At 44.9% G+C, this 26,112-nt stretch overlaps 1 protein-coding gene across 1 annotated transcript; it reads right to left on the reverse strand.

Moving 5' to 3' along the window:
• Nucleotides 1–1,957: 1,957 nt before the first annotated feature.
• Nucleotides 1,958–26,024, reverse strand: RBP2 (retinol binding protein 2). The gene is made up of 4 exons (XM_005545918.3): nt 25,895–26,024; nt 11,444–11,622; nt 3,799–3,900; nt 1,958–2,239 (listed from the first exon to the last, which is right to left on the reverse strand). Exons 1-4 carry the CDS (start codon nt 25,965–25,967, stop codon nt 2,189–2,191), a joined length of 405 nt encoding a protein of 134 aa, XP_005545975.1. The 5' UTR covers nt 25,968–26,024; the 3' UTR covers nt 1,958–2,188.
• Between the last annotated feature and the right edge of the window lie 88 nt (nt 26,025–26,112).

The raw sequence follows: 26,112 nt of genomic DNA on the forward strand, positions 1-26,112 counted from the left end.
GTTTTAAAGTATATTGTTGCCATGTATAATTGAAAAAGTGGCGTGCACATGTTGGGAATGAGTTCATTACTTCCAAAGCACCCCGTGGATGTGGAACTCTTCTGGGTGAAGGAGATTCCACGGTTTCAGACTGGATGTCTTTGCTGGAGGACTTGTCAGAGCTTTAAAAATGCTAATTCTCATTATGAATTTCTAGGAAGGGGATATAGTTCTCCAAATGTATTTGACCATAAACCTTTTCATGGAATCTTAGGGACTAATATCTCCTAGAATACACTTTGCAAAACCCAGGATCAAAAATCATTAATAAATACTAACCCCTTACCTGCACGGAATACTTTACAGTGAGTCCCCAGTGGGCTTCAGACACAACCTCATTCAATAGGGTTTTCTTGAGGGACAGATGAGAGGTCATTTGAACGTGTGGTGAGCAAGGGCAAGCCTGGCAGGAGTGATAGGAGTGGGGATGGGCTCTTGGGGAAGCTCTAGGAAGGTGGGGACAAAGGGTCCACTTCATCGGTACCTCTACTTGGTTCCCTGTCTGCCCCAGGAGAGGGGGTCTGCACTTCCTCAGGAAGCTCCCCTTTCTCCCCAGCACCTCTCACTGACTTGACCAAAAAGGCCATGCATGTGAGAGAACTCCGCCTCCTCTGTTCTCCCAGCCAACATGAGGCTCCAGCCAGGCACTCTTCTGGCTTTCTTGCTGCAGGAACATGGCGTGGTTGTTTGGGAGCACAGCTTGCCAGGAGGCCCATGGCATGATGGCTTGATCAAAGGGCTTGAGCCAAGGCTGGCCCTGGGCCACATGGCTGGATTGCAGCCTTTCTATCCATTCCCCTAATCCCATTTAGGATATTCAGAATCAATGAAAAGATCTGATCGTTCAAATCATACCAAAGTGTGCTAACACCATGTGCTACCCTTCTGGGGATAAACCTGCCTTACAAAGGGAATGCTTGCCTCATGGTGGGACAGAACGATGAAGGATATGCCTTTTACCTGCAGGACCCCATGAACTTAGGACCCCGTGAATGATCCACCACAAATCCGTCTGCATTAACCACTCTGTCCTTCCAGGTGCGCTATTCCATCTGTGTACCCAGCAGCAAAATACAATTCTGCTCAGAATAATGAACGTAATGTTCTGAAGGCACCACAAGGTTGTGGAAGTATTGACCTATCTATTTAACATCTGCTCACCAGGACCTCTGAGACTGTGGAGGGGGTAACTCAGCAGAAGGACCAGGGCTAACAGGGACTGAATCCTTACCACATACCAGGGCCCGTTGCAAGCACATTGCATGTTTTAAATTGCTTAATCCTCACAGTGGCCCAGTGGAGGAGATGATAGTTTTATCTCTTCTCCATATCATGGTAGAGGAAAATGAGGACAGAGAGGCTAAATGACAGGCCCATGGTCACTCAGCTAAGAAGTGAAGGGGCAGGACTTGAACTCAGGCCTCCTGGCCCCAGAGCTGGTGGCACCTGGCATGTGGCAGTAGTTGAGCTACACTGAGCCTGAGTAGACGTGTGGTTAGTGACCCCCTCTGTAGCACAGGGCTGATGGACAGAGGGCTGGCTTGGGCCAAGAGCAGCTGGCACTGCAGATCTGTTGCAATAACTCTGCCCAGGCTGCTCAGGGCAAGGTGCAGACTGGGAGGCATATGTATCCTAAAATAGAACTTTGGAGAAATAATGTGCTATCCAAAGGAATGAGTCTCAAACGAGGATGTTCAAGAATCAGTAGCAGATGCTGTGTTGGCCACAGAATGTTTCTAGGTAAAATACCCTCCTCCCCACCCGCCATGTCCCCCACAAACCAACAAACAAGCTAAGAAAAAAGAAACAAAATAAAATAAACTAAAACAAATTAATAAACATGCAAAAACCACACAGACAGTCATCTCTTCTGTCTGTGGGTAAAACTGACAGCTCTAGAAATAAATGGAGGTCGATATAAAGGGTTTCAAAATATGGTAGTAATTTTTGTTTTTCCATTTAATGCTAGGTTTTAAAGGAGGAGAATATGTCTATCACTGTTACATACGCATTCTCTTTAAAACCCATCCAGATGCCTTAATGGGGCTCTGTCAAGAGTGGGAAGGTCTCCACAGCTGCTTCTCAAAGCCAGTAGACACTCAGTGTGGGCAGTGGGTAGCTCGTGCTTGGCAGGCCTCCCGCGTTGCTATCACTTCTTTTTGAACACTTGACGGCACACCTGGTTGCCACAGGTCAGCTCCTGCAACGTCAGAAAGTGGGTGAGGAGCTAACAAGCCAGGCCTTTCTTCTGCCCAGCTCTCAGCCCCCTTGGTATCTGGGGGTGGGAGGTTGGAATAAAGAGGACACTTAGGCTTTCTGGGCAAAGTGCATCTCACAGACCCAATCAGCGGACATGCCCTGCAGGTAGCAGTAATTTGATTTTGACCCTTGAATGGAGCTTGAACAACTATAGAAATGAAAAATGCAAAGAAATGACCCTCTTGGGCAGGATTTCTCCTACTGCCATGATTAAAGTAACATGGCCTAATTTATAAAAGGCAGCGAAGCCATGAGGAAGGAAAGGACCTAGTGTGGAGAAGTGTTTGGAAGGTAAGGGCCTGAAAAGATGCTGGCCGGTGAGCTGCCCCCCTAACCTGGCTTTCTGGCCTCTGGTGATTAGAATAGTGGCGTGTGGTGGCACAGGTACCCGCAGGGTGTGAGGTGCAGAAGGGCTTTCCCAGGCTTGCCTGTGCAGCCGACAAGGTCCTGTTTTTCATCCAGATAGAGGGAGCCCCAGGCCTTATTTGACCCTCACTCATCCTCGAAGGAGGAGGGAAAAACATGAGTGTGGGAAGGACCACCACGATCATTGCAGTTGACTATGAATTCATTGTCTAAGCCACAGGGACCACTGGGGATTGTATTACAATTAGAAAAATCCATCATCCAAACCAGTGCAGGTAGGGAAAGCCATCAGTGGAAAACACGATGAATGCCTCCCATATATCATCAGCTGACATTGCCTTCAAAATAAAGATCTCAGGTGAAGCAAGGCTGGCTGTGAAGGGCGCCGTGGCTACCTGAATACTGACATTGGAGCCAGGTACCTGCCTGATTCCAAAGTGAGTGAATTAATGAATGAAGAGCCATTCACTGAATGGGCCGTTCATTTACAAATGAGCGAAAAAGGATGAAGGAGTGAAAGATTTTTCGCCATTTGAATGCTGAACCCAAAAAGTGCCTTGAAGATTGAAGAATGAAAAATTAAGCTGTCTCAACAGGTATAAGATATTTAAGGATATCAGTTATTGTTCCTACTGCTCTGTTCTAGTACCAAATTAACCTAAAATATTTTGGGGTCAGGAGGGCATATCTTATGGAGAGAGGTCAATGCCTGTGGCAGTTCCCAGGCAGAGTGGGTCCCGCCTCCTCCCTACCCCACTCCCTCTCCCAGGCTCCCATCATTATGAGAAAGCCCTGTCCCACCCTCCTCCAGGGCATCTAAATTCTGTGGCTCACATTTCTCCCCAGCTGGTCTTTAGCAGGTTCCCTGTATTTCTCCTTGGATCTCGGCTTCCTAACTCAGCATTCTGAACTTTCTTCTGAATTGCAGCTGTTCACAGAAACAGCCATATAGATTTCTTCCTGGAGTCCCCTGAGCCAGATGGGAATGGCTTCCTGACTATATGACCACATGCATTTGGCTGGAGCTCGGGGTAGGAGTGCAGGGCCATTTTTCTTGTCAAAGCGCCTGGCTAGGTGACCACAGTAGTGTGTGTAAGCACAATGGAGAGGAGCTGAGCAGACCCCAGTACTTACCAGGTACAGCTTGTCCCCCTCAATCCACTGCTTCCAGCCACGGTTCTCCTTCTCCCCCTTTTGCACACACACAAGGACATCACCTTCCCAGGTGACCAGTGACTGTAAAGACAGATTCCCAGGCAAATCAAACATAAGGTCTTGAGGGACTGAACACATCTAAACCTGTAGCTGCAATTCCTGCAGCCATTTCAGGGTCCTGCTTGCTCAAAGGGCAGAACCCTCAGCCTCAGGGAGCCAAGATCTTTCCAATGTCATTTTCCACATACACCCTCCATTCCAGCCAAGCCAGCTTATCTTGGCTTGCTCCGTTTTCTTTTAAGGAATTCAACTCTTCCATTTTTCCTTATGGTAAAGATAGCATTTCAAATCAGTGGGAAGAAGATGATAAATTTCACTATATAATGATGTAAAATTTCTGGAAGGGGAAAATACCTTAAAGTCAACAGAGAAACAAAAAACTGAGGGAAAATGATAACATATCAGATTTGATTTCCTTATATATATAAAGGGCTCCTGTAAATCAATAAGAAAAATGTCATTAACTTAATCGTTCATGCTAACAAAGAACAGGAACCAATAGCTTACCAGGGGGAAAGAGCCCTAGCACATGGCTTCTAAACATAAGAAAAAGATATTCAGCCTCACACATTATAAAGGCAAATGCAAATGAAGACTTTGTTTTTCAGATACAATTCGTCATATGGTCAAAGATCAAAGAGTTTGATAATACACTAAATTGGAGGGAGAGTAGAGAAGCAGGCACTCTCTCTTACAGCACATGGGGATATAAATTGGTGTAAATCTCTTTGGAGGGCAATTTTATATCACCTTTCAAAATATAAAATTGCATATACTTTTTGATCTGGAAATTCTACTTCTGGGAATTTTCCTTCAGGAATCACACTGTGAGAACTGCCCACTGTAGGACAGCAATAAAGGCAGGGGAGCTCCCTAAATAATCAGGGGGTTGCCCAGATGGCTCCAGTACTGCTTTCTTATCCAGAACCAGATGGGTGGACCTTCTCCTGGTTCTTGGGTTCCTCCCAGCAGCAATACCAACTGGTTAATAGCACAGGGGCAGCAGCAGACCGTGTGCTGAACAGCCAGGCCACAGTGGCCAGCAGGTTGGAGAAGCCGCAGGCCTGCTGAATCACAAGAGTGCTCAAACCCCTGTGTACATATTTACAAACTATTTACCCTTCAAATTTCTCCTCCTTCTGTTCCCCACTTTTACCCCTCCTAATACCTGCTATAATCTGTACTACCCCTAGGTGGTCCTACAGGGCCGACCACTTCTGTGCCCAAATTAGGCATGCCCTTCCTAAAATGATTACATCATTCCCATCTGAAGAATGGTTCTGTGTCTGTGCTGTTCTTCAGGATAACCCTGATGCTAGCTGATTTTCTTCCAAGTATGTGCAAACTACATTATGCCTCTCTGAACAATATTATGCTAAGGACCAGATGTTTACTGTTCTTGGTATCTTGTAAACCCAGTTGGTGATAAACTGACCTGTGTTTTTTTCCCCAGTGTCCTTGTACATTTGGGCCTGTTTTTTTTTGTGCAAATGTGTTTTCTACAGATTGTTAAATCTACCTATTTCTAAAATAATATTTGACCTTGACCATATTATATACTTTATGTACAATTTTATTCCTCCTCATTTTACTCCCCAGTGCATCACAGCATTGTTTGTTACAGCAAACGACTAGAAGCTTCGTAAATTCTGTCAGTGGGTGGCTAGTTAAATATGGTATGGTTCATCCCTGCTATGCAGTCATTGAAAGAATATAGCCGTAGTGTATGGTTTAAGTCGAAAAAGCAAGGAGCAGAGTCAAATGCATAAAGCAGGGAGGGGGGAGTATGTATGCATGCATGTGTTTGTACATGTTTCCTGCAAGGAAGTAAAAGAAACCCTTAATAGTGATTGTCCCTGAGGAGAGAACTGAGTGGCTGGGGGTTAGGAAAGAAAGAAAATTTTACTTTTTACTTTTTGATTTTTTTCAACCATCTGCATATATTCATATTCCCAAAGCTAATTTGAAAATAAAATTCTACATGTTTTCTAAAGGATAAAAAGGTCTCCTCCTCCTTTAGGACCATCCTAAGCCTCACATCTTTAAAGGTCTTGGAGAAGCTCACTTCATAGGTTGCCTTCCTTGCTCTTCTGCGAATAAGATGTTGTCTGGAATAATAATTTGCTTTTTCTTATGACGAGCCTTGGACTCTGAGTTTTCCTCTAAACAGATGAGAAAGGACTCATGTCTTCAATTTGGGCAAGGACGGTGTCGTCTGTCCTCCTCACTCTCAGATTGCCTTACACATGATAGACATCAAATACATGTTGTTTGAATTGATGCCTGTCTCCCCTAGTAGACAGTAAGCTCCATGAAAGAAGATGCTGTATCTGCTGTTCATTTCTGTAACACCAGCCTCAGCACAGTGACCAGCATTGTTGAATGAATCTCTGTTTGTTGAAACATAATCTTGAAGTAAATCCATTTGCCTCCTTGCCTTAGTTTCTATGGTCCTACCAGAGTGCACACACGTCCATCAATATGGACACTGTATGGTCATTGTTCATTTAGTTGTCTGCCTTCCCAAGGAGGCTTGCAATTCCTGAAAGCAGGAGAGGGTGTCTGATTCATCATTTTATCACTAGCTACTGACTTAGCCCTGGCATGTAGAAGGGGCTTAGCAAATTTTGTGGAAGGAAGGAAGAAGGAAGGAGAAAAATGTTAGTGCATGGGGCTTGTCCTAATATTTTATTTTAATAACTCATATTGGACAGCAAGATTAAAAGTTGTTCTGACCCTAAAGTAAATTGGTTACCAATAAATTATGGTAATACTTACAATATTATAGCCTTATTCCTATAGAAAAATAATAAGAAGCAGAAAGAAGAGAATAGTTAAATGAACAAAAATTTCTCAATTTAATTTGCTTTTAGTTGGTGCCCTTCTTCCCTGCATCAAAAAAGATTTTAAAAAGGGGCTCAATTGCCTTAAAAGATCCTCAGGTTGAGGAAATGGATACAAGCGAGGAAAGCCCTTGGTTCTCAGCTAAGGGATAAAGAAGGGGTACATTCCAAGGGCAGATAGCTGTACACAGAATTAAAGAAGAAACCTGGGCTCCCACCATGCTTTCCACTATCACAGTTTCCAAAGCTAACATTGCTTAAAACAGCCCTTTATGATAAATTAGATACAGGCACTGTATCAATGTTAAACTTATAGAAGCTGATAAGTATATTGCAGTTTTACGAGAGAATATCTTAATTCTTAGGAAATACATACTGAACTATTTAGGGCTAAGGCATCTGATTGTTCAGAAAAAAATATTTGTATATTAGAGAGAAAGCATGTGCAAATGATAAAGCAAAGGGGCAAAATGTAATGTGGTAACTCTTGGTAAAGGGTATACAGGTGTTCTTTGTTATATTCTTGTAACTTTTCTGTAAGTTTGAATTACTCGCCAACACTTTTTTTTTTTTAAAGGAAAATAACAGCTCTTTAAGAGCATTGAAGGACAGTATTCACATGCTCAACCCTTCTCAGTGCACTTTACCTCACTTAAGAGTTCTTTGGTTTGCCTCCAGGGCCCCTCCTCTGGCAGCCCCTGTCTGCCACTCCTCTTCTGGGGGCTCCCATCTTCTTCTGCCGTCAGAATGGCATTATTGGCTCTAACCGCCATTGTCTATCCCTGCTTTTCCCTGACCTTACCATCTGCCCCAATTTCAATTACTTATTTCATTATTGAGATATAATTCACAAAATATAAAATTCACCCTTTTAAGATACACAATTAAGTAGCTTTTATTCCGCAACGTTGCATAACCATCACTGTATCTAAATCCAGGTGATTTTCTTCCTGCCCCAAAAGGAACCCCTATGTATTAGCAGTCACTGTTCATTTCCTCTATCCCCTGTCTCTGGGCAACCACTTTCTCTCTCTATGAATTTGCCTATTCTAGATGTCTCATATACATCACACAATACATGGCCTTTTGTGTGGGGCTTCTCTCGCTTAGCACATTTTCCAGGTTCATCCAGGTTGTAGCATGAGTCTGTCCTTCATCCTTTCTCATGGCTGCATATACTCCACATTCCATTCCATGGCTATCAATTACTTATTTTAAATTTAATTTTATTTTGGGGTAGCTTGTGTAGTTTTGAAAGGGGCTGTAACTTCTCTTAGAAATCAGCCAGGATAGGAAGTTGGGAATACATGGAACACACAGGAAGGAAAGAGGGGGGTCCCTGACTCCTCAGAGGAGAACTGACTCTGTGATCAATGTGGTTTCATTGCTTCTGCCCTGGGCTGGCATAGAACTGGGCACTACAGGGCACAACATCTACCTCTCCTCCACACTGCCGAGTGGGGAGATTCCAGAGGGCTTGTAAGGGTGACCACGTAGCTGAGATGTGGAGCCCTGGAAAACAATAGCATGAGGAGTAGCACACACACTCTCACACTCACACACGTGTGTAGGTGTTCACTCAGGCATGCCACCAAGTGTGGGCAACAGAAATTAATCAGACAGGCCAGGCATGGGGGCTCACGCCTGTAACCCCAGCACTCTGGAAGGCCGAGGCAGGTGGATCACTTGAGGTCAGGAGTTCGCGACAAGCCTGACCAACATGGCGAAACCCCATCTCTAATATATATATATAAAATTAGCCAGACATGGTGGCGTACACCTGTAATCCTAGCAACTTGGGAGGCTGAGGCAGGAGAATTGCTTGAACCTGGGAGGTGGAGGTTGAGGTGAGCTGAGATTGCGCCACTGCACTCCAGCCTGGGCAAAAAGAGTGAAACTCTTGTCAAAAAAAAAAAAAAGAAAGAAAGAAAGAAAGAAAGAAAGAAAGAAAGAAAGAAATTAATCAGAGAGGCTGGGCGCGGTGGCTCATGCCTGTAGTCCCAGCACTCTGGGAGGCCAAGGCGGATGGATCACAAGGTCAGGAATTGGAGACCATCCTGGCTAACACAGTGAAACCCCGTCGCTACTAAAAAAATACAAAAAATTAGCCAGGCATAGTGGCGGGTGCCTGTAGTCCCAGCTACTTGGGAGGCTGAGGCAGGAGAATGGCATGAACCTGGGAGGCTGAACTTGCAGTGAGCCAAGATTGCACCACTGCACTCCAGCACTCTAGCCTGGGCGACAGAGTGAGACTCCGTCTCAAAAAAAAAAAAAAAAAAAATCAATCTGAGAAAGAGATTTGCCCACTCTCTAGCATCCCCTTCCAGCTGAAGGGTTCCAGTGAAGTTACAGGAAGTAGGTAGTTCCTTGGGCATCTGCTCTGCATGGTGATTCTCACAGGAATGACCCATTGTTGGAGGCTGGACAAACTGTCCTGGGTACTTCTCACTCCCTACCAAGGGTGTGTGAGAGTGTCTGTGTGTGTGTGTGTGTGTGTGTGTGTGTGTGTGTGTGCATTCACTCTGGTTTTCTAGTGAAGGCAAAGAGGAGGCAAGCTGTGGGAAAGAGGATTCTCTCTCTCTGCAGGGCTAACTGCTGATTCTGGAGAGGGGAGAAAATGGAACATGGAGAGGCAGAAGAAAGGTAGGAGTAGTGTTAACATGTGGAATCCATTAAGGGCTGGAAGGGTGATTTATTTTAGGAAGAGCAAGTTCTCTACCATCAAAGGTGACAAAGGATCAACTCAGAGAGGACAGGCCTGCTTTTCAAGAGCCCACACCCAAAGCAGAAAGGTGAAGGAAAATGAAACATTTTGCACTGATTGGGTTGGAATAGCAGAGTGATGCAGAAAATTCTGAGATCAATTTTCCTGGCAATTCTGGTGTCTGATGAATTGGCTTCTCAGTCAGATGGTTCACAGGTTCAGAAAAGGCTTGTTGATCCATTATCCACTCAGGGAGGGGTTCCATAAGTGGACATTCCAGGGCCCAGAATCTTAAGTTCTCATGCAAGAGTGCTCTGATGGAAAAATTTCCATCATGCTTTACTTTTCTTTAGCAAAGAACACTAAATATAATTCAACCTTGACTTGATGGCTGCGACTATCAATACTACAGGACAACTTGACTGAGAAATCAAGTGTGTCTAGCTCTCTTGGCCTTTAGGTTGTCACCAAATAATAATAGCAGCTTTTCCTCCCCATCCCAGGAGAGGAATCAGAGCTTGTGCCCATTGCTTTGGGGGAGAGTTGAGACCTCTGACTTTGCAGGAGCTCCTGGAAGCACAGTGTGAGAGTCTCGGGGTGGTGGCCTGATCCTGGGAAGGTCAGGACTCATGGAGAGCGGGGCAGGGCAGGGCAGAGGGTGTTGCTTGCTTTGTTGTGGCACTTGAAGAGCTGGCTCTTTGCCGGGGGTGGGAAGGCGACAGTACGGATACCTTGGGTCAGAGTACTCAGCTCTGTCCTCCCTCAGTTTGGGAGATAGGACAGAAGTTCCAGTGGCTGAACTGGCACAGAGGGAGAGGATGCTTTGAATATTCAAACTGCCCACCCTTGTATAAAATGCATGGGCATAGACAGTGAACAGCCAATTGCAACCATGATAAATGACAAGCCAGGAACCTTCCCAAATCTCTTGGACTGTGTATCCCCGGGGTTCGTTATGATGGGAAGGTTGGGTGGAATCCTTAAATACAACTGAGATTGGATTTCTCCTATTCCTGTTTGGTGGGGACTGACCAGGTGTAATTTGATTTGGAAAATCAAAAACAGGCACACTGAGCATGAATGTGAGCAGGAGGGCTGGTTACTGGGTTGGGATACCACACAGTGATGCTGGGGAGAGCTGGTGTTCCCCTTGCCTTCCCAGCATCTCTCCACTTCTTCCTGCTGCCTCTGCCTTATTTGCAAACAGCTCCTGTGGTCAAGGGACTGCCTCTTCTGCAAACTTGAGTTGTTTCTCCCTGCTTTCAGGGTCCCACCTATATTCAATAGTTCAAACAGCGAAAGTCCGGCCTTCTGATACCTGGAGAGTTGCCTAGATTATCCCTTGTCGGTTAAGGCAATGCTAGGACAGAGCCACACACTTGCCAGAGGCTTCTCTAAGTTATTAGGGTTGGATAAATCTTGACTTCACTTAACCTACTGATTTTTTTTGTTTGTTTAATTTGGATCATTCTTTTCTAAAAAAATGAAATCAGCTGGGATAATCTATAATTGAGATGTTTTATTTATTTTATATTTGCTCCTTCTCAGCAGAATCATAAAAATTTGAAATATTTTATATAAAAACATCTGATTTCTTTATGTCTCCTAAAAAAAAATCTGGCACCTCCAGGCTTCGCTTCTCCACAGCAGCGCTTGACTGGCACTGGGCAGGGCTGCCACCTTTCCATGTGCCCTGGCTCCCAGAGGGCACAGGTGCTGTCCCTCCCTGTGATGTTCCACCTTGCCCTCTTCCCTCTGCCTGCCAGGCCCATGGCTGTATATGACTCATAGGCCCTGGCCCTCGATCCTGGAGAGGTTGAGCTCTTAACCTCTCCTAGGCGTGCCTTTTCCTACTAAACTTTCAATAATTTTTCATTGCCAGCATGATTAAGGCCATCCTGGTCCTCCTTTCCTGATTTTTCCCAGGTTGTTTCTAACATTTTTTTGTCACCATGATACCAAATAGCCAGCCCCTGCACAGAATGTGTGAGTGAAAAACACTAGCCCCAGACAGTACCTTAACATGCCGGTTATCCAGGCCCTTTGTGTACTCGTCAAACTCTACTCCAACAGTGAAATCCACATCATAGTTGCGGAATGTGCTAGTGGTTTTTGTCTTGAAGTTATCACCATCTTGATCAATAACCTTCGTCTGAGTGAGATGTACTGCAATCTTGCGGGTGGCAAAATCAATATCTGTTGGCAAAGGGAATTGTGGAGGTTATGATGTGCTCAGCCAGACTCATTCATTTCTTTAACAAGACCAGACATTCAAGACTAGAGACACAGATTGTGTATAGGCCACCTGTCTTTGCTTAAGTGGGAAACAAGCATCTTACTTGTGGCCAAGTTGGGCAGTTGCCGGGAAACCTAGGAGTCTCCTGGCACCTCCTCAGGATCCCTGATGGGAGGGAGATGTAGCACGCAAGACTCACCCCTAAGCTGCAGCTCCCCAACACACACACACACACACACACACACACACACACACACCCCACACACACACACATGCATACACACGTCACAGCACCTCTATTCTATCTGACCCATTGGGCATCCTCCTAAGAGTTTGCTGAACAAAAAGATCTGAAGATTTAAAAGAAAAAAGACTTTGGAAATCACCAGTTTTGATCATGGTTAAAGATGAAACTTAGGAAATTTTTGTTAATGTCCACAGTGGGGAGGGATAGTTACAAACTTCCATTTTAACAGCAGACTGTTTTGCCTCAGTTCTTAGCCACCAGTAAAGGTTTGTTTTTTGTTTTTTATTTTGTTTTGTTTTTTCAAGATATGGTCTCATTCTGTCATCCAGGCTGGAGTGCAGTGTCATGATTTTGGCTAACTGCAACCTTGACCTCCTGGGCTCAGGTGATCCTCCCATTTCAGCCTCCCAAGTAGCTGGGACAACAGGTGCACACCATCATACCCAGCTAATTTGGTAATTTTTGTAGAGATGGGGTTTCACCATTTGCCCAGGCTGGTCTCAAACTCCTGAGCTCAAGCGATCCATGTGCCTTGGTCTCCCAAAGTGCTGGGATTACAGGTGTGAGCCACAATGCCTGGCCCCCAATGTAGTTTTAAACATATTCTGGACAATAAATACTCGTTCAGAGATTTCTTCTTCCTCCTCCTCCTCCTCTTCCTCTTCCTCCTCCTCCTCTTCTTCTTCCTCTTCTTCTCCTTCTCCTTCTCCTCCTCCTCCTCCTCCTCCTCCTCCTCCTCCTCCTCTTTCTTCTTTCTTCTTCTTCTTTCTTGAGATGGAGTCTGGCTCTGTCACCCAGGCTGGACTGCAGTGCCACGATCTCTGCTCACTGCAAGCTCTGCCTCCAAGGTTCACTCCATTCTCCTGCCTCAGCCTCCTAAGTAGCTGGGACTACAGGTGCCCATCACCACACCCGGCTAATTTTTTGTATTTTTAATAGAGACGGGGTTTCACCATTTTAGGCAGGATGGTTTCGATCTCCTGACCTCGTGATCTGCCCACCTCGGCCTCCCAAAGTGCTGGGATTACAGACGTGAGCCACCACACCTGTTTGTTGTTTTTAATGGATAGGTTGATAATTGTTTACATTTTTATTATGAAAATGTTGAAACAAACCAAAGGAGTGTTGAATGTCCTAACCGTTGCACATTATAACAAGAAGCTAACCCCTAGTTAAGCATAAAATGTGGCTCAACTACAGCCATGCCAAAAAGTTGTTGGCCTGTGGAGTAGATCTAGAAAGAGAGGATAGTTCTGAAAATACTTGAATTTCTTCCCTTGTTATGAAATCATCTCTCTTGGTCTTTAGTCGGATATCTGATTCCCATTATGCCTGTAAATTCTCCAGATATCTTTAGATGCCAATTTAAATATTTAATATTTTTTCAGAAAATCCACTGAGAAGGTTTTAAAAAACACTAGGATTTATTCTATTAAAACCCAAGGATAATAATGACCTCAAGAATAAGAACAGTTCAAATTTCTCAAGTGCTATTTCTCTGAGAACTGCAGTGCCATCTTTATGATATGTAAGTGATGACATTTCATGTTGTGCACTGTCCGGTGCAGGACAAACACTATATTGTGACCATGAGAGAGAGAGAGCAGCAGGTAGTTCAGGAAGTTCCTGTCAGTTTGGAGACTGACAACTCTGCTACCCTTCCCATGGTGGCCAAGCATCACTTCCTCACTCTCTCCCCATTTCCTTTCTGACCCATTTCCTTTAAAACTCCTTCTTTGCATCTGGACCTGGTGGCTCATGCCTGTAATCCCAGCACTTTGGGAGGCCTAGGTGGGTGGATCAACTGGGGTCAGGAGTTCAAGACCAGCCTGGCCAACATGGTGAAACCCTGTCTCTACAAAAATACAAAAATTAGCTGAGCATGATGGAGGGCGCCTATAATCCCAGCTACTCAGAAGGCTGAGGTGGGAGAATCACTTGAATCCGGGAGGCGGAGGTTGCAGTGAGCCAAGATTGTGCCATTGTACTCCTCGCAACAGAGCAAGATTCCATCTCAAAAAAAAAAAATCCTTCTTTACTCACTATTACTCCCCTTCTCCCCAAAATCAAGGAGAGGCCAAATTGGCCACTTGAACCTCACTTTGGGTCAGCAATTTGAATCCACAACAGAATCACAGCTGCATAAGGAAGGGCCCTGGGTATTCCTTTAGCAAACCTGACTTGTATAAAGTCAGATTTGAGCCTGATGGAATAATTTTAAGTAATATTAGCTAGCTGGAAGGTAAAAGGATTATATGCCTGTATCCTAAGTTGAAAAGAGAAGTAAGTTCAAGTTGGCATGAACTACTGCACAAATGCCAGTGCCTTGCTCACCTCTCATTCTCTACTATTTGTTGAGTACCTTCCATGTCTAGGAACTCACCAGTGGGTCCCAAAGCTAGTTCCCTTTCTGGATCACCTGAGATAATGTAAAAAAATGCAGATTTCTGGGTCTTATCCCAGACCTAGAATCTCTGGGTGTTAGAGCTCAGTGATTTCAGATTTTGAACTTTGTCCATAGGAGGCTGTTTGGAAAAAGACTTCTATGGTTTAAAAATTTTGAAAGGTACTGTTTAAGTGCCTACTTGTCAGGTCAGAGATGATGAAGTAAGACCTAGAGAGGCTAGTTTCCTTTTTAAACATACATGGCTGAAGCAGCAATCACAGTGGCTTGGTAATTGGATAGATGTATAGAGAGATTGAGTTGGAAGGAAGAAACAGTGGTTCTGAGCTTGGACGATCAAGGTGAGAGCCAGGGAATAAAAGAGTGAACTAGTTTTATGGGCAAACATAGGGAACTGAATTTTAGGTAAGGTGAATCTGAGAGCCATGCTGTGTGGACTCTTGGTAATATTTGAGATGGCAATTAAGACTCTCTTTGTGTCTAGGGATGGTGTCCCTTTGTGTCTAGGGACAGTGTCTAGGGATGGTGGCTCAGGGTGTAACCTCCCTTGGGAAACCTTCCTCACTTTATTCTTCAAACAAACCCACAAGGTAAGTTTTATTTTATTTTCATTTTGCCAGTGCAGAAAAACTGCCTCAGAGAAGTTGTGTCACTTTCCCTGGATTATGTGGTGAGGAAGCAGTTGAGATGGTACTTGAACTTAGGACGATCTGTCTCTAGGGCTAGTGCTCTGCTCCCCAAGCTCTGGGGTAACACAGTTAGACCATCCCCATGTGTGCAATTTCCGTGGCTGCCCAAGATACTAGTAATTTCTGACTCTGTTAAATTTTCTCTGGAGACACAGGGACTGTGGGATTCAGTTGGATAAGCCCTCCCTGTTTCAGGCAGTTTGTTTTCCAAAGCCCTTGCATACTGTCCCCAACCAAACGACAATTGTTTTCTAGGCCCAGGGCTGTATAATAAGTGAGAGCTGAAGCAATCACACTCCAGCTGGGTATATCATCTGGTAGCTCGTTTAACTTCACCTCTGTGGCTTATGGAATTGTACGTGAGCGCGTCCCAGCCACACAGCCTGCGAGGCTTGGGGTGCGGGCTGAGACGAATGGTCTCTCAGCTGCCTTTGGTTCTGTGAATTCCTCTAGTCTTCTTGGCCAGCATTCCCAGAGCCCCTACTTCCCCATTGTATTCGCCGTGGGGTACAGCTCCATCAGATGTTTAGTGGTCGAAAAAATGGGCTCATAAGCAAAATAAGTTTGGGACATGAGGAATTAAAACCAAGACAAGCTGGTTTCTGCCCTATAGAATTTCATAGATTCTTTAACATAGGAAAGGTACTTTATAGCTCCAAGTTGGAGGGAGGGTACAGGATGCAGCTTTTCAAAGTCTTGGGCGGCCACGGAGCCCCTCTGTGGAGGAACATGCAGTCGGCCAGGTGTCCCACACACCTTACTATGGAAAGGCTCACCAAACCCTTTCTGACACATTTATCTCAGCCACCTTGGCCTTGCAATCATGAAAATACCTGTTTAATTTTTCTCTCTTCAAGGTAACTGCTGACCTGTTTAGGTGGGACCAAGTGGTCAAGTATTTCCGACTTAAAAAATGAACCCTTTCTTAAAATTGCTACAAGCCACTGAAGAGCATCCTCCTTGTTCTAGTGAGTACAAGCACATGCTTGTGGTGTGCAGAGGAGCTGGCAAGAGGCTGGCATGTCACACTCCAGCTCATATTTCTCTCCTTCTGCCCCAAGTGTGTCCAGCTTCAGTCTCGTCACTGGACATTTGGTTCCAGATCTAAAGCAGCAGAGGGCAGTGGCCATATGTGGAGCTATTATTAACTGCATCATCTTGTGAGGATCAAATTTGATGGTATTTGTAAGAGCTTTGCCCAGTGGCTGGCAGCCTGTAATCATGGCTCTGTAAATGGAGGCTGCCCTCATCATAATAGCATTATGAAGCCCCTGATCTCACAGGCCAATTTCCTTAGAGTCCTTTGTGTTTTCCCATATACCCCTTGAACAGTTGCGCTCTGAATCCTCACTCTCGTCCCAGCTTTCCAAATCTCATAAGGCCCAGCCCCAGCTTTGCCTCCTCCTACTCTTTCTTGCCTCCTTCCTTACCTGCTATCCAGGCCAAACAGTTTTACTGCTCCCCTCTACCTGCCAACTGTATTTAGCATTTCCTCCTGCATTTTTCATGGAGTTGGTTATTCTTTCTGGCAGTCTCACCTCTATGAGGACAAGGACAATGCCATCTTCTTGCTCTGTGTTCCCCACCCCACCACACCATAGAGTCTTGAGCTGGGCACATAGTAGGTACTCAAGAAATACTATGGATTAGTTAATGGAGGCAGTAAGGGCCAGGACAGTGATTATCAAAGTGAGGTTCCTGGGCTGGCAGCAGCATTAGCACCTGGGAACCTGTTAGAAATGCAGGTTCTGTGCCATGGCACTCCAGCCTGGGTGACAGAGCAAGACCCTGTCTCTAAATAAATAAATATAAATAAAAATAAAAGAAATGCAAAATCTGGGGCCCACGCTAGACCTCTTAAATAGGAGCTCTGTTGGCCAGACTCTGCTTGTCCTTACAAGTCTTCCAAGTGATCATGTGCATGCTAAAGTTGAGATCTGTGGTATAAACGAGTAAGGGTAAGGGGCAGATGCAGGTACAATCCTATCTCTTATTTCCCAGTTAGCTGTGTGACCTTGGAGAAATCACTTTTCCTTTGCAGGAAAATGAGGAAAAGAATGCTCACTTCAAAGGACTATTTATAGTGTAGATTCAGTAAAAATAATGGTAAAATGCTTTACATAGTACCAAATAGTTTGTCAGTATTCAGTACACACATTGCCATCCACTCTTGGCCTTACTGTTTGGGTCAAGTAGGGACCAAGTCAGCATTCAGTCCAGAGTGAAAGTTTTGCTCATATTTATGCATCTGCATAGCTGTCTGCACTCCTTGTTTTGCAAGGGACTTGGACTCTGCAGGAAAAGTGGGAATGGTGGCTGATACACTCCATTCCTGTCATAAGGGGGTCTGTCCTATAGGCATTTAATCTAGCCTGGCGACACTTTTCTCTGCGTGGATCAGTTTCCTCACTCTATAGTCTGGTGATGGGTAGAACCAACTTCAGCTCCTTCTCCAGCCCTTTGTGCTAAGGTCTGAGCTGTGCTAAACCATACTTCTGGAACAATAGTTAGGAGATGGGGAAAGAAAAACCATAGGTCATCTGTTAACCAGATGAAACACAGGGGAAGGCTCTAGGTAAAACCACTAAGGAATAATTGAAAATCTACAGAGAAATTTAGAACTGAAGTGTTCCTCTGAGAGCAAGTCTATTTCCACTCAATGGATGTGGAAACTGAGGCCCTGAGAATTTAAGTGGTGGGCTCAGAGCTACCCAGTTAGGATAGCATTCCTGACGATTTCTTTACAAACACATTCTGTTGTCATTTACAACTAACGCCCCCCTCCCCAATAAAAAGTATTGCTTGTCCCTTGTCATTTACAACTAACGCCCCCCTCCCCAATAAAAAGTATTGCTTGTCCCTTGTCATTTACAACTAACGCCCCCCTCCCCAATAAAAAGTATTGCTTGTCCCTTGTCATTTACAACTAACGCCCCCCTCCCCAATAAAAAGTATTGCTTGTCCCTGGTTGCATAGAAAGGTAGATCACAGCTAAAAATATCTATTGCCGACAGAACTGGTTTGTCCTGGAAACACCATCCCTAGTCAATCTTTCTGACCAGTGCCGGGGGAATCTTATTTGAAGACTATGCAAATGGAATTAAGCATCACTTCTCTTCTGGATTGAAAAATGGCTTGGCCTCTTTGCCACCATTCAGTGTTTGCACAACCCAGTAAATCATGTCGCCTCTGCTCTGCCCCAGGGAAGTTAGCCAAATGTTCTGTTGGCGGACTCCTGATATTTCTAATCAAAAGGGTTTAACTGTGGTTGCAGAACACACACACACACACACACACACAGACACACACACAGACACACACACAGACAGATTATAAAAACACTTCCTCTTCGTACTTTGCAGAGAAAATTATTTTCCTGGTATGGTATTTTAACACCAGGGTTATCAAGCATGTTTTATCTCCTTTTCTGGATTAAGGGTATCTCTGAGTCTGATTTATAGCCAGGTGAAATGAATTTCTATCTCAGAAGGAAAGGTCCAAAGGCAAGCTATTTCTGAATAATATATATGGCTTTTAGCTGCTGCAGAAGGAAAAAAACAACACTGACGTGACTTTATTAAAGCATCCTTTTCATAACTGCATTTTGAACAATACAAGCCATAAAGGTGAAATATGAGTATGCTACTCAACATTAAAATGCTGTGTAATGCGCTTGTGAAAAAAGCTAAAGTTGCAGGTGAAAAGGGCAGGTGCTCTTTGTAAATTAAAGAGCAGAGAGGTACAAGTATTCATCATATGAAATCTGAGAACCATTCAAAGTGCAGCTTTGATGGGCTTCAAACCTGGACTCCTTAATTCTCAAATCATTGGCACTCTTAGGCAATTGTGAGAAGCAGAGTGTAAGAACAATTTTCTCCTTTTTTCCATGCCACTTCCTGCTCCAGAGAACACATTTAGAAAGGAATTAGATGAGATCCCTGCCTGCTTCCTCCTCTCACTTCCTTCTAGGCACTGGTGGCAAGCTGGAGACCCTGGTGTGCCTCCCTGCTCCTTATGCACAGTTTCTCCTCTCCATTCTTAGTCTACTGCATACTTACTGGGATGGACATTAGGGTGGAGGTGATGCCAACACATGCAAGGGGAGACCTGTACAAAGGGATAACACCTATCATTACCTAGGCTTTTTCCATCCCTCAGCATTTCCCCTTTGAAAGTCCTACTAGGTACCATATGGTTCAAGTAGAGACTTTGGCAAGGTGTATACCTTCATTGACTTGTGAGCACCATCAGGAATCCAGATTTTATGAAACAAATTCTTCATTGGAGCATCAGACATCTATTATCTATCTATCTATCTATCTATCTATCAATCAATCAATCAATCAATCAATCATCTACCTACCTACTTATTTTCACCCAGGGACTCTGAGTGATTCTCTTGCAATGTTTCTGAGGGTCCTGCCTATTTACTTTGGATGCCTTCATTTGGACATACCTTGTTCACAGTGAAGCTCTTTCTTCCCTACCTCCATGTTTCATACCTGCACCAAGAACAGTGTTGAAAAAAGGGCTGTGGGTGTTAGAAGCAGATAGCCTGGGCTCCTGTCTTAGGCTCCATCATTTCTTAACCACACGTGGCCATGGACGAGTCTCTCCACTTCTCTGGATTCCTCACCCCATAAAATGGAAAGCATTTCTTCTGTATTTACCTCTGACTGTATCCTGAGCTCTATATCCCATATCAAAGTGCCAATTTTAATACTCCATTTGAATGTGTAACAGATATCTGAAACCAAAATATGCAAACCAGAATTCTTAATGCATGCTCCCCCACCACCCCAGCCTGGTCCCTCCCCACCAAAACTCACTCCTCCTGGTGACTTCCCCATTTCGGGTAATGGGATTGTCATCTGCCCAGTTATTCAGGCCTAAGTCTGGGACCCAAATTCATTTCTATCATTTCCTCTCACTTCATATTCATCTGCAAACCCTGTGAGCTTTATCTCCAAAATATAAGCTGAATCCGTCCTCTTTTCTCCAGCTCCACAGGCACTGCTGTAGCCCAAGCCATGGTCATTTCCTGCCTGGACAACATTGCAGCCTCCTAATGGGTCTCTCGGCTTCTCTGCTTGCAATCTTGCCCTCCTATGATTCATTTTCCATGCTGTGGCCATAGTGATCCTTAAAGAATACAAAGAGGATCAATTTTTCTTCCCAGCAGAAGGCTGGTGTGTGCTTTGCCTTCTGCCTACTTTTCTACTCTCACTCCCCCACCGTACCCACAACCCTTCTGGCTCACACACTTCCAACTCCCAACACACCAGCTTTCTCAAACCCTTGGGCCCAAGTGATTCTCCCCCCTCAGCCTCCTGAGTAGTTAGGACCACAGGCACGTGCTTCCACGCCTGGCTAATTTTTTTATGTTCTATTTTTTGTAGAGACAGAAGTCTCACTATGTTGCCTAGGCTCATCATGAACTCCTGGCCTCATGTCACCCTCTTGCCTTGGCCTTCGAAAGTGTTGGGATTACAGGCGTGAGCCATCACACCTGGCTTCGTGTTCTTGAGTACACCCAAAACCTTCACATTTGCTGTTCCCTGTGTTCAGAATAACACTTGTCAGCATTCAAACCCGGGCTCCACTGTCACCCCTTCAAGCCTTCCCTGACCACCAACCACACTCCACTCCATTATTCTTTTAATTTTCCTCCCAGCACTCACCACTACCCAAAATAACCTTAAACTATTTGTTTACTTTCTGTCTCCTCACTAGTATGTAAACTCCATGTCGGCCGGAAACTTGTCTCCTCATTTCCCACTACACCGCCAGTGCCTAGAGCGCTTCCTGATGTGTCATAGGTGCTCGATACATTTGTTGAAAACTGAATTCACTAAAATGAAGAAAGGTATTTAAAGCTCTAGTGTGATGCGTATCATGGTATGAGAATAATTTGTGCATGTGCTCACCCGTCATGCTAGACTGCAGGCTCTTAAATGGTCAGGATGAGATTTTGCACATGGCACATACTCCAGAAATATTTTCTGGCAGAAACCACCTAGATGGGAGCTGTCTGACTTCAGCCTCTCAGGGCTTTCCCTTCCTGGTGGAGCTTTCAGAGACCCACTAGAACTGATTGTGATAGCCACGGCACTTTTAAGTCTGTGCATGTCAATTTAAAGGAAAAGGATGTTCTTCATAGAAGACAATCCTCATCTGCATTTGTGAATTAAGAAAATAATGGGTTTTCCCCAAATAGTTACAATTTATGGCATAAAAATTTCCTAAAAGATGTATCAATTTAACATTATCCAGTTTTTGGACACATGCTTCCCCATCTTCACTGGTTAAAGTTATGTGATGGTTTTTCATTTTCTAGGCTGACTCCTCCCTGACTCTTGCTCCTCTAGTCACCAAATCCAGCCTATTTCCTGCTCTGGACATCTCCCTGTTCACCCTTTCTGGGTGCTGCTCTCAACACCTTCCCAGGGTCATTGTAACAACCTCTTGAGTTCTCCGACAGTCTGCTGGTCTATTCACTCTGTCTCTGTTAGAGTGAGAATTGATAGCATCTCTCTCCTCTGCATACAATTTCTTCCTAGACCTCTCCTTGTAAGGTGAAGTTCATGTGTAGCACACTGACTTAAAGAGCCTGTTGCTTTTCCAGACTCTTCTTTGGCCTCCTCCTTGAACTTCACCCTCTGGTAATACAATGCCTTCTGGTGTCCCAGGCCCGTGCCTGTGCACATGCCCATTGGGGCTATGCTTGACTCCATCTCCACATGGATAACTCCTGCTCTTCTTTCAAAACCCCACCAAAAAGTACTCAGGAAGCCTTCACTGACTCCATGTACTGTGGCTCCTTTCACCACCATGCACACACTTCTTGTAACTATTGTTCTTTTGATTCCATAGCCCCTTTGAGCCCAAGGCATAGAATCTCAACTGGCCCATCTGTGGCAGATTATATTTTCTTAAATGGCTGCAATAACACCTCTCATCCTACATGCTGTTCTTACAATGCAATCTTGACATTCATCCCACTGAGAGGTGGGGTCTATGTCCTTTTTCTTTGAATGCAGGCAGGCTTGTACCACTTCAACCAATAGAATATGGTAGAAGTGGTACCTGGTAGCTTCTGAAGCTGGGTCATAAAAGGCCATGCAGCTTGTATCTCTTCTCTTTGGACACAGCCTGCATGCTGTGAAGAAACCCAGGTCACTTGGGGAGACCACATGTAGATGTTAAAGCCAAGTTAAGGTCTCATCTGTCAGCCAGCACCAACTGCCAGACGTGCATATGAGTGAGGAAGCCTGAGATGGCTCCAGTCCCAGGTGCTGTCCAATTGCAACCAAATGAGAGCCTTTGAGCAGGAACCATCGGGATGAACCCAGTCAGCCCCCAGAACCATGAGAAATAATAATTAAATGACTGTGGTTGTTTCAAACCACTACATTTTGGGGGTGATTCATCAAACAGTAATAAAAAACAGGAATACCATTTGTGCATGGCTGTAACGTGACTGCTTGAGAACAGATTCCAGGGTTGGTTCTGCTTCAGATGGCACAGTCCCTGGCATCCAAGGCACCTTCTAAAGCTTTGATAGAGAAGTTGAATGATTCCCACCTGGGCAGAGTTAACGAACTCTCTCCCAGTATTCTTTCACATTACAGAGACCTCGTTATGTCTGTCCTCCTTGGTCTCCCCTTTAAAATGAAGACCACCCCTCCCACTCCTTCATCCCCTGATCTGACCTGAAGGAGGACTGACTTCAGGACATGACAAATTCCTCAGGGCAAAGGAGTTCACCAGCTGGTTTCCCCACTGTCAAGAAAGAGTCTGGGGTGAGAAACACCAGGTGCCTAAGAAGGCAGGAGAGGAAGTACCACTGACCTTTGGCTCACTCACCTTTTGAACTCTTAATGACATCATTTGTGGCAAAACCAAAGGTTGCCATGGTGTGTTACTTTGCTGAGGCTGGTGGCTGAGTCATGTTGGATGGCCAGTGTGTAGAGTGAGTCACTGGGTTAGTGACAAAGCCAGTTTACTGCCCAACCCCACGTCTCAGTAGAGTTGCTCTTTCCTTACTGAACCAACAACTAGGCCCACAGAAAAAGCAAACTCTCTAGTGCTAGGGGTTAAAGTATTAGAAATCAATGATTCTTAGACAGGGAATGGGCATCATCCTTAACAGTAGTCACACATCTGGGGATGTCTACACATACTCTTCCCAAATGCTAAGGGTCTCACTGCTCAAAAGGGTAAGGAAGGCAAGCTTCGTTGACATCTCAGTGTTGGGAAAGCAACCTGCCTCATGTCCTGGGTGTGGAGGAAACTGTTGAGATCTGTTGGGCTGCTTTTAGCAGGTTAGATTGAAGGGGCAGCTCTACCTCACCTGCTTCTAGCTGAGCCACCTGAGACCTGTCTTCAGTCACTGCCATGACTGTCCCACCCATGTTCCCATGGCAGGTTGAGAAGGACAAGGGATCCCACTTCAATACGTATGGTATTAATCTTAACCAGTGGAGTGTCAGCCTAATACTCTACACTGCAGAGATCATGGGACAAAGAGATCAAACGACTTGCTCATTAGAGTGAAATCAACGTAATGTGATGTTAAATTGGAAGTTTTGGCTAAAGCTTTAAGAGACAATAAATATTTCATACCAAGTAGAATTACAAAGTCCAATCTGAAACCTCAATGATGAAGACATTCAAATATCACATTCACAACTTGTGAACCCCTCACTCACATTCAAGGTGTAAGTTGGTGTGAAAAGAGTTCAGAGGAAGTTGTTAGAGGTGTTGTTAGAGGCAGGATTTCTTGGAGAGAGGTGATGGTGTACTCTGCATCCTCCCAACCCCCGGGAGGAGAATGGGAGTGGTAGGAATGTTTGCTTCTCACCTTAAGCCTAGAGAGGTGGGCTTTAGGGGTCCACTCTGCAGAGCCATAAACTAAACAGAGCCTAGCTTTTAAATCTAAGTCATCATAGGACTTTTCATTATTTAAGCATAAGCAGCAAAAGACACAAGGTTTCTTTCTAATTATATTACTTGACTCTGGCTTATTCAGCATACTCTTGAAACCTTGAAACTTCCAAATAACCCTTGTTAAAGTACTTTTAATTGCTCAAAACGACAACTACATCCAATATCATCTGGAGGGACAGGAAAGGCTGGGGCTATTATCTCTATTTGCCAGATGAGGAAACCAAGGTTCCAAAAGGTTAAAAAAACTAGTTCAAGGTCCCAGAGCAAGCCCTGGACTCTCGTCCCAGCTATGTTGACCCTTCTGCTTTGGTTTCCCCATCTGTATAATCTTGTTCAGAATTCTAGTTCCAAGCTATGCTCCAATCCATTTACCCATGTGTAGAATCAGAATCCCATTTCTATTGGCCACTCCTGGTACTAAAAAACACAGGTGCAACAGAGTTGAGGCTGGGGCTCTGGTAGGAGGATTTTTGCCTCTTTCTTCCTCCCACCAACTACGTTGATGTAAAAATCCTGCTAACCAGAATGAAAAGGAAAGCTATTCAGTGTTAGAAACCAGTGTAAAGAACATGAAGAGGCCAGGCACGGTGGCTCATGTCTGTAATCCCAGCACTTTGGGAGACCAAGGCTGGCGGATCACGAGGTCAGGAGATAGAGACCATCCTGGCTAACACGGTGAAACCCTGTCTCTATTAAAAATACAAAAAATTAGCCAGGCGTGGTGGTGGGCGCCTGTAGTCCCAGCTACTCGGGAGGCTGAAGCAGGAGAATGGCGTGAACCCGGAAGGCGGAGCTTGCAGTGAGCTGAGATTGTGCCACTGTACTCCAGCCTGGGTGACAGAGTGAGACTCCATCTCCAAAATAAATAAATGAAAAAAAAAAAAACAAACAAACAAAAAAAAAGAGAACATGAAGAAAGAGCTTAGTTCCACAAATATGAAACATATCACAGCTTTCCTTGTTCACTGACATGGTGGACATTTTCAAGCTAGAAGTTTACCACAACAAAAAACTCATGATTTCCACTCTTGGAGAGACCTCCCACTGTCATATCCAAGTTATTATTGCGCCTCTAACTCCACCCACTGCCATTTCTCTCATTCTACATGTGGAGGACGTTCTAGCGAAGTAACCCCATATGTGGAGAACTTTAAAGCTAGAAGAGGTGATAAAGAGGCTGCTGAGGGATGGAATAAGGACAGGCAGCCAAAGCCCCTTGCTCAGCACCTGGAGCACAGGAGCCACCCAGCAACTGTGAGCTCCCCTCTGGGGACCCACTCACTCTAGTTCCAGGCAGAACCTGTAGGCTGGGCAGGGCTACGTGTTTTCTGCCAGTTCCACAGGGAACCCACCCTGTGGTGAACTCAGGGCACGCACCAATTGGTAGCCCTTGGCCTGGAACCCAGTTCAGAAGTTATATAAGCAGTGGGTTGTTTGTGCTATCTGACAAAAGCCTCTCTTGCCTTCCATGAGCTTGATTTTCCCTAGGTTGAGAGATTTGCTAGCTATTTCTTTTCTGCTTCCTCATTACAAAACTGATAAAAGAACAATGCAGGGGTCATTGGTGGATAATATCAGGTCCAAGTGGTTATCAAAGAGATGGTAGTCACAAGGCAGGGGAGCAACTGGGTTATCCTCTCAAGTTTGGCTTTACTCCGTGTGTGTGTATCCTCCTGACATACACATTCAGTGTATGTTTTCTGTGGGCCAGGCACTGTGCTAAGGCATCCTAGACATAATCTCATTTATCATTATTCCCAGTTTCCAGATGAGAAAACTGAGTCTCAGAGAATTTCTATGATCTGCCTAATATTGCACAGCTGTACATGAGGCATGAGGATTTGCACACAGGTCTGTTGAACTCCATAGCAGCACTGTCTGGAGGGCCAGACCACAGTACTCCCAACAACAGCTTCCCTCCCCATCCCCAGTCTCCTCCTTACCCAGAGCCTTCATGTAGCCCTCAAAGTTTTCATTACTCTCCATCTCCCAGGTTCCATTCTGGTCCCTTGTCATGGTGGTGGCCTCTGGTTCAGTGAGGGTGTGTGGTGGATGGCAAGGAGCAGGCTGCAGGGAGAATGTGTTGGAAGGAGCTGCTTTTATAGCCTAGTGGACCAGGTTTATGACTCTGAAGGTAACAGGTTCAAAGGGCAGAAGCACA

The sequence above is a fragment of the Macaca fascicularis genome, chromosome 2 (genome assembly GCF_037993035.2).
Source record: "Macaca fascicularis isolate 582-1 chromosome 2, T2T-MFA8v1.1".
Taxonomy (NCBI): Eukaryota; Metazoa; Chordata; class Mammalia; order Primates; family Cercopithecidae; genus Macaca; species Macaca fascicularis.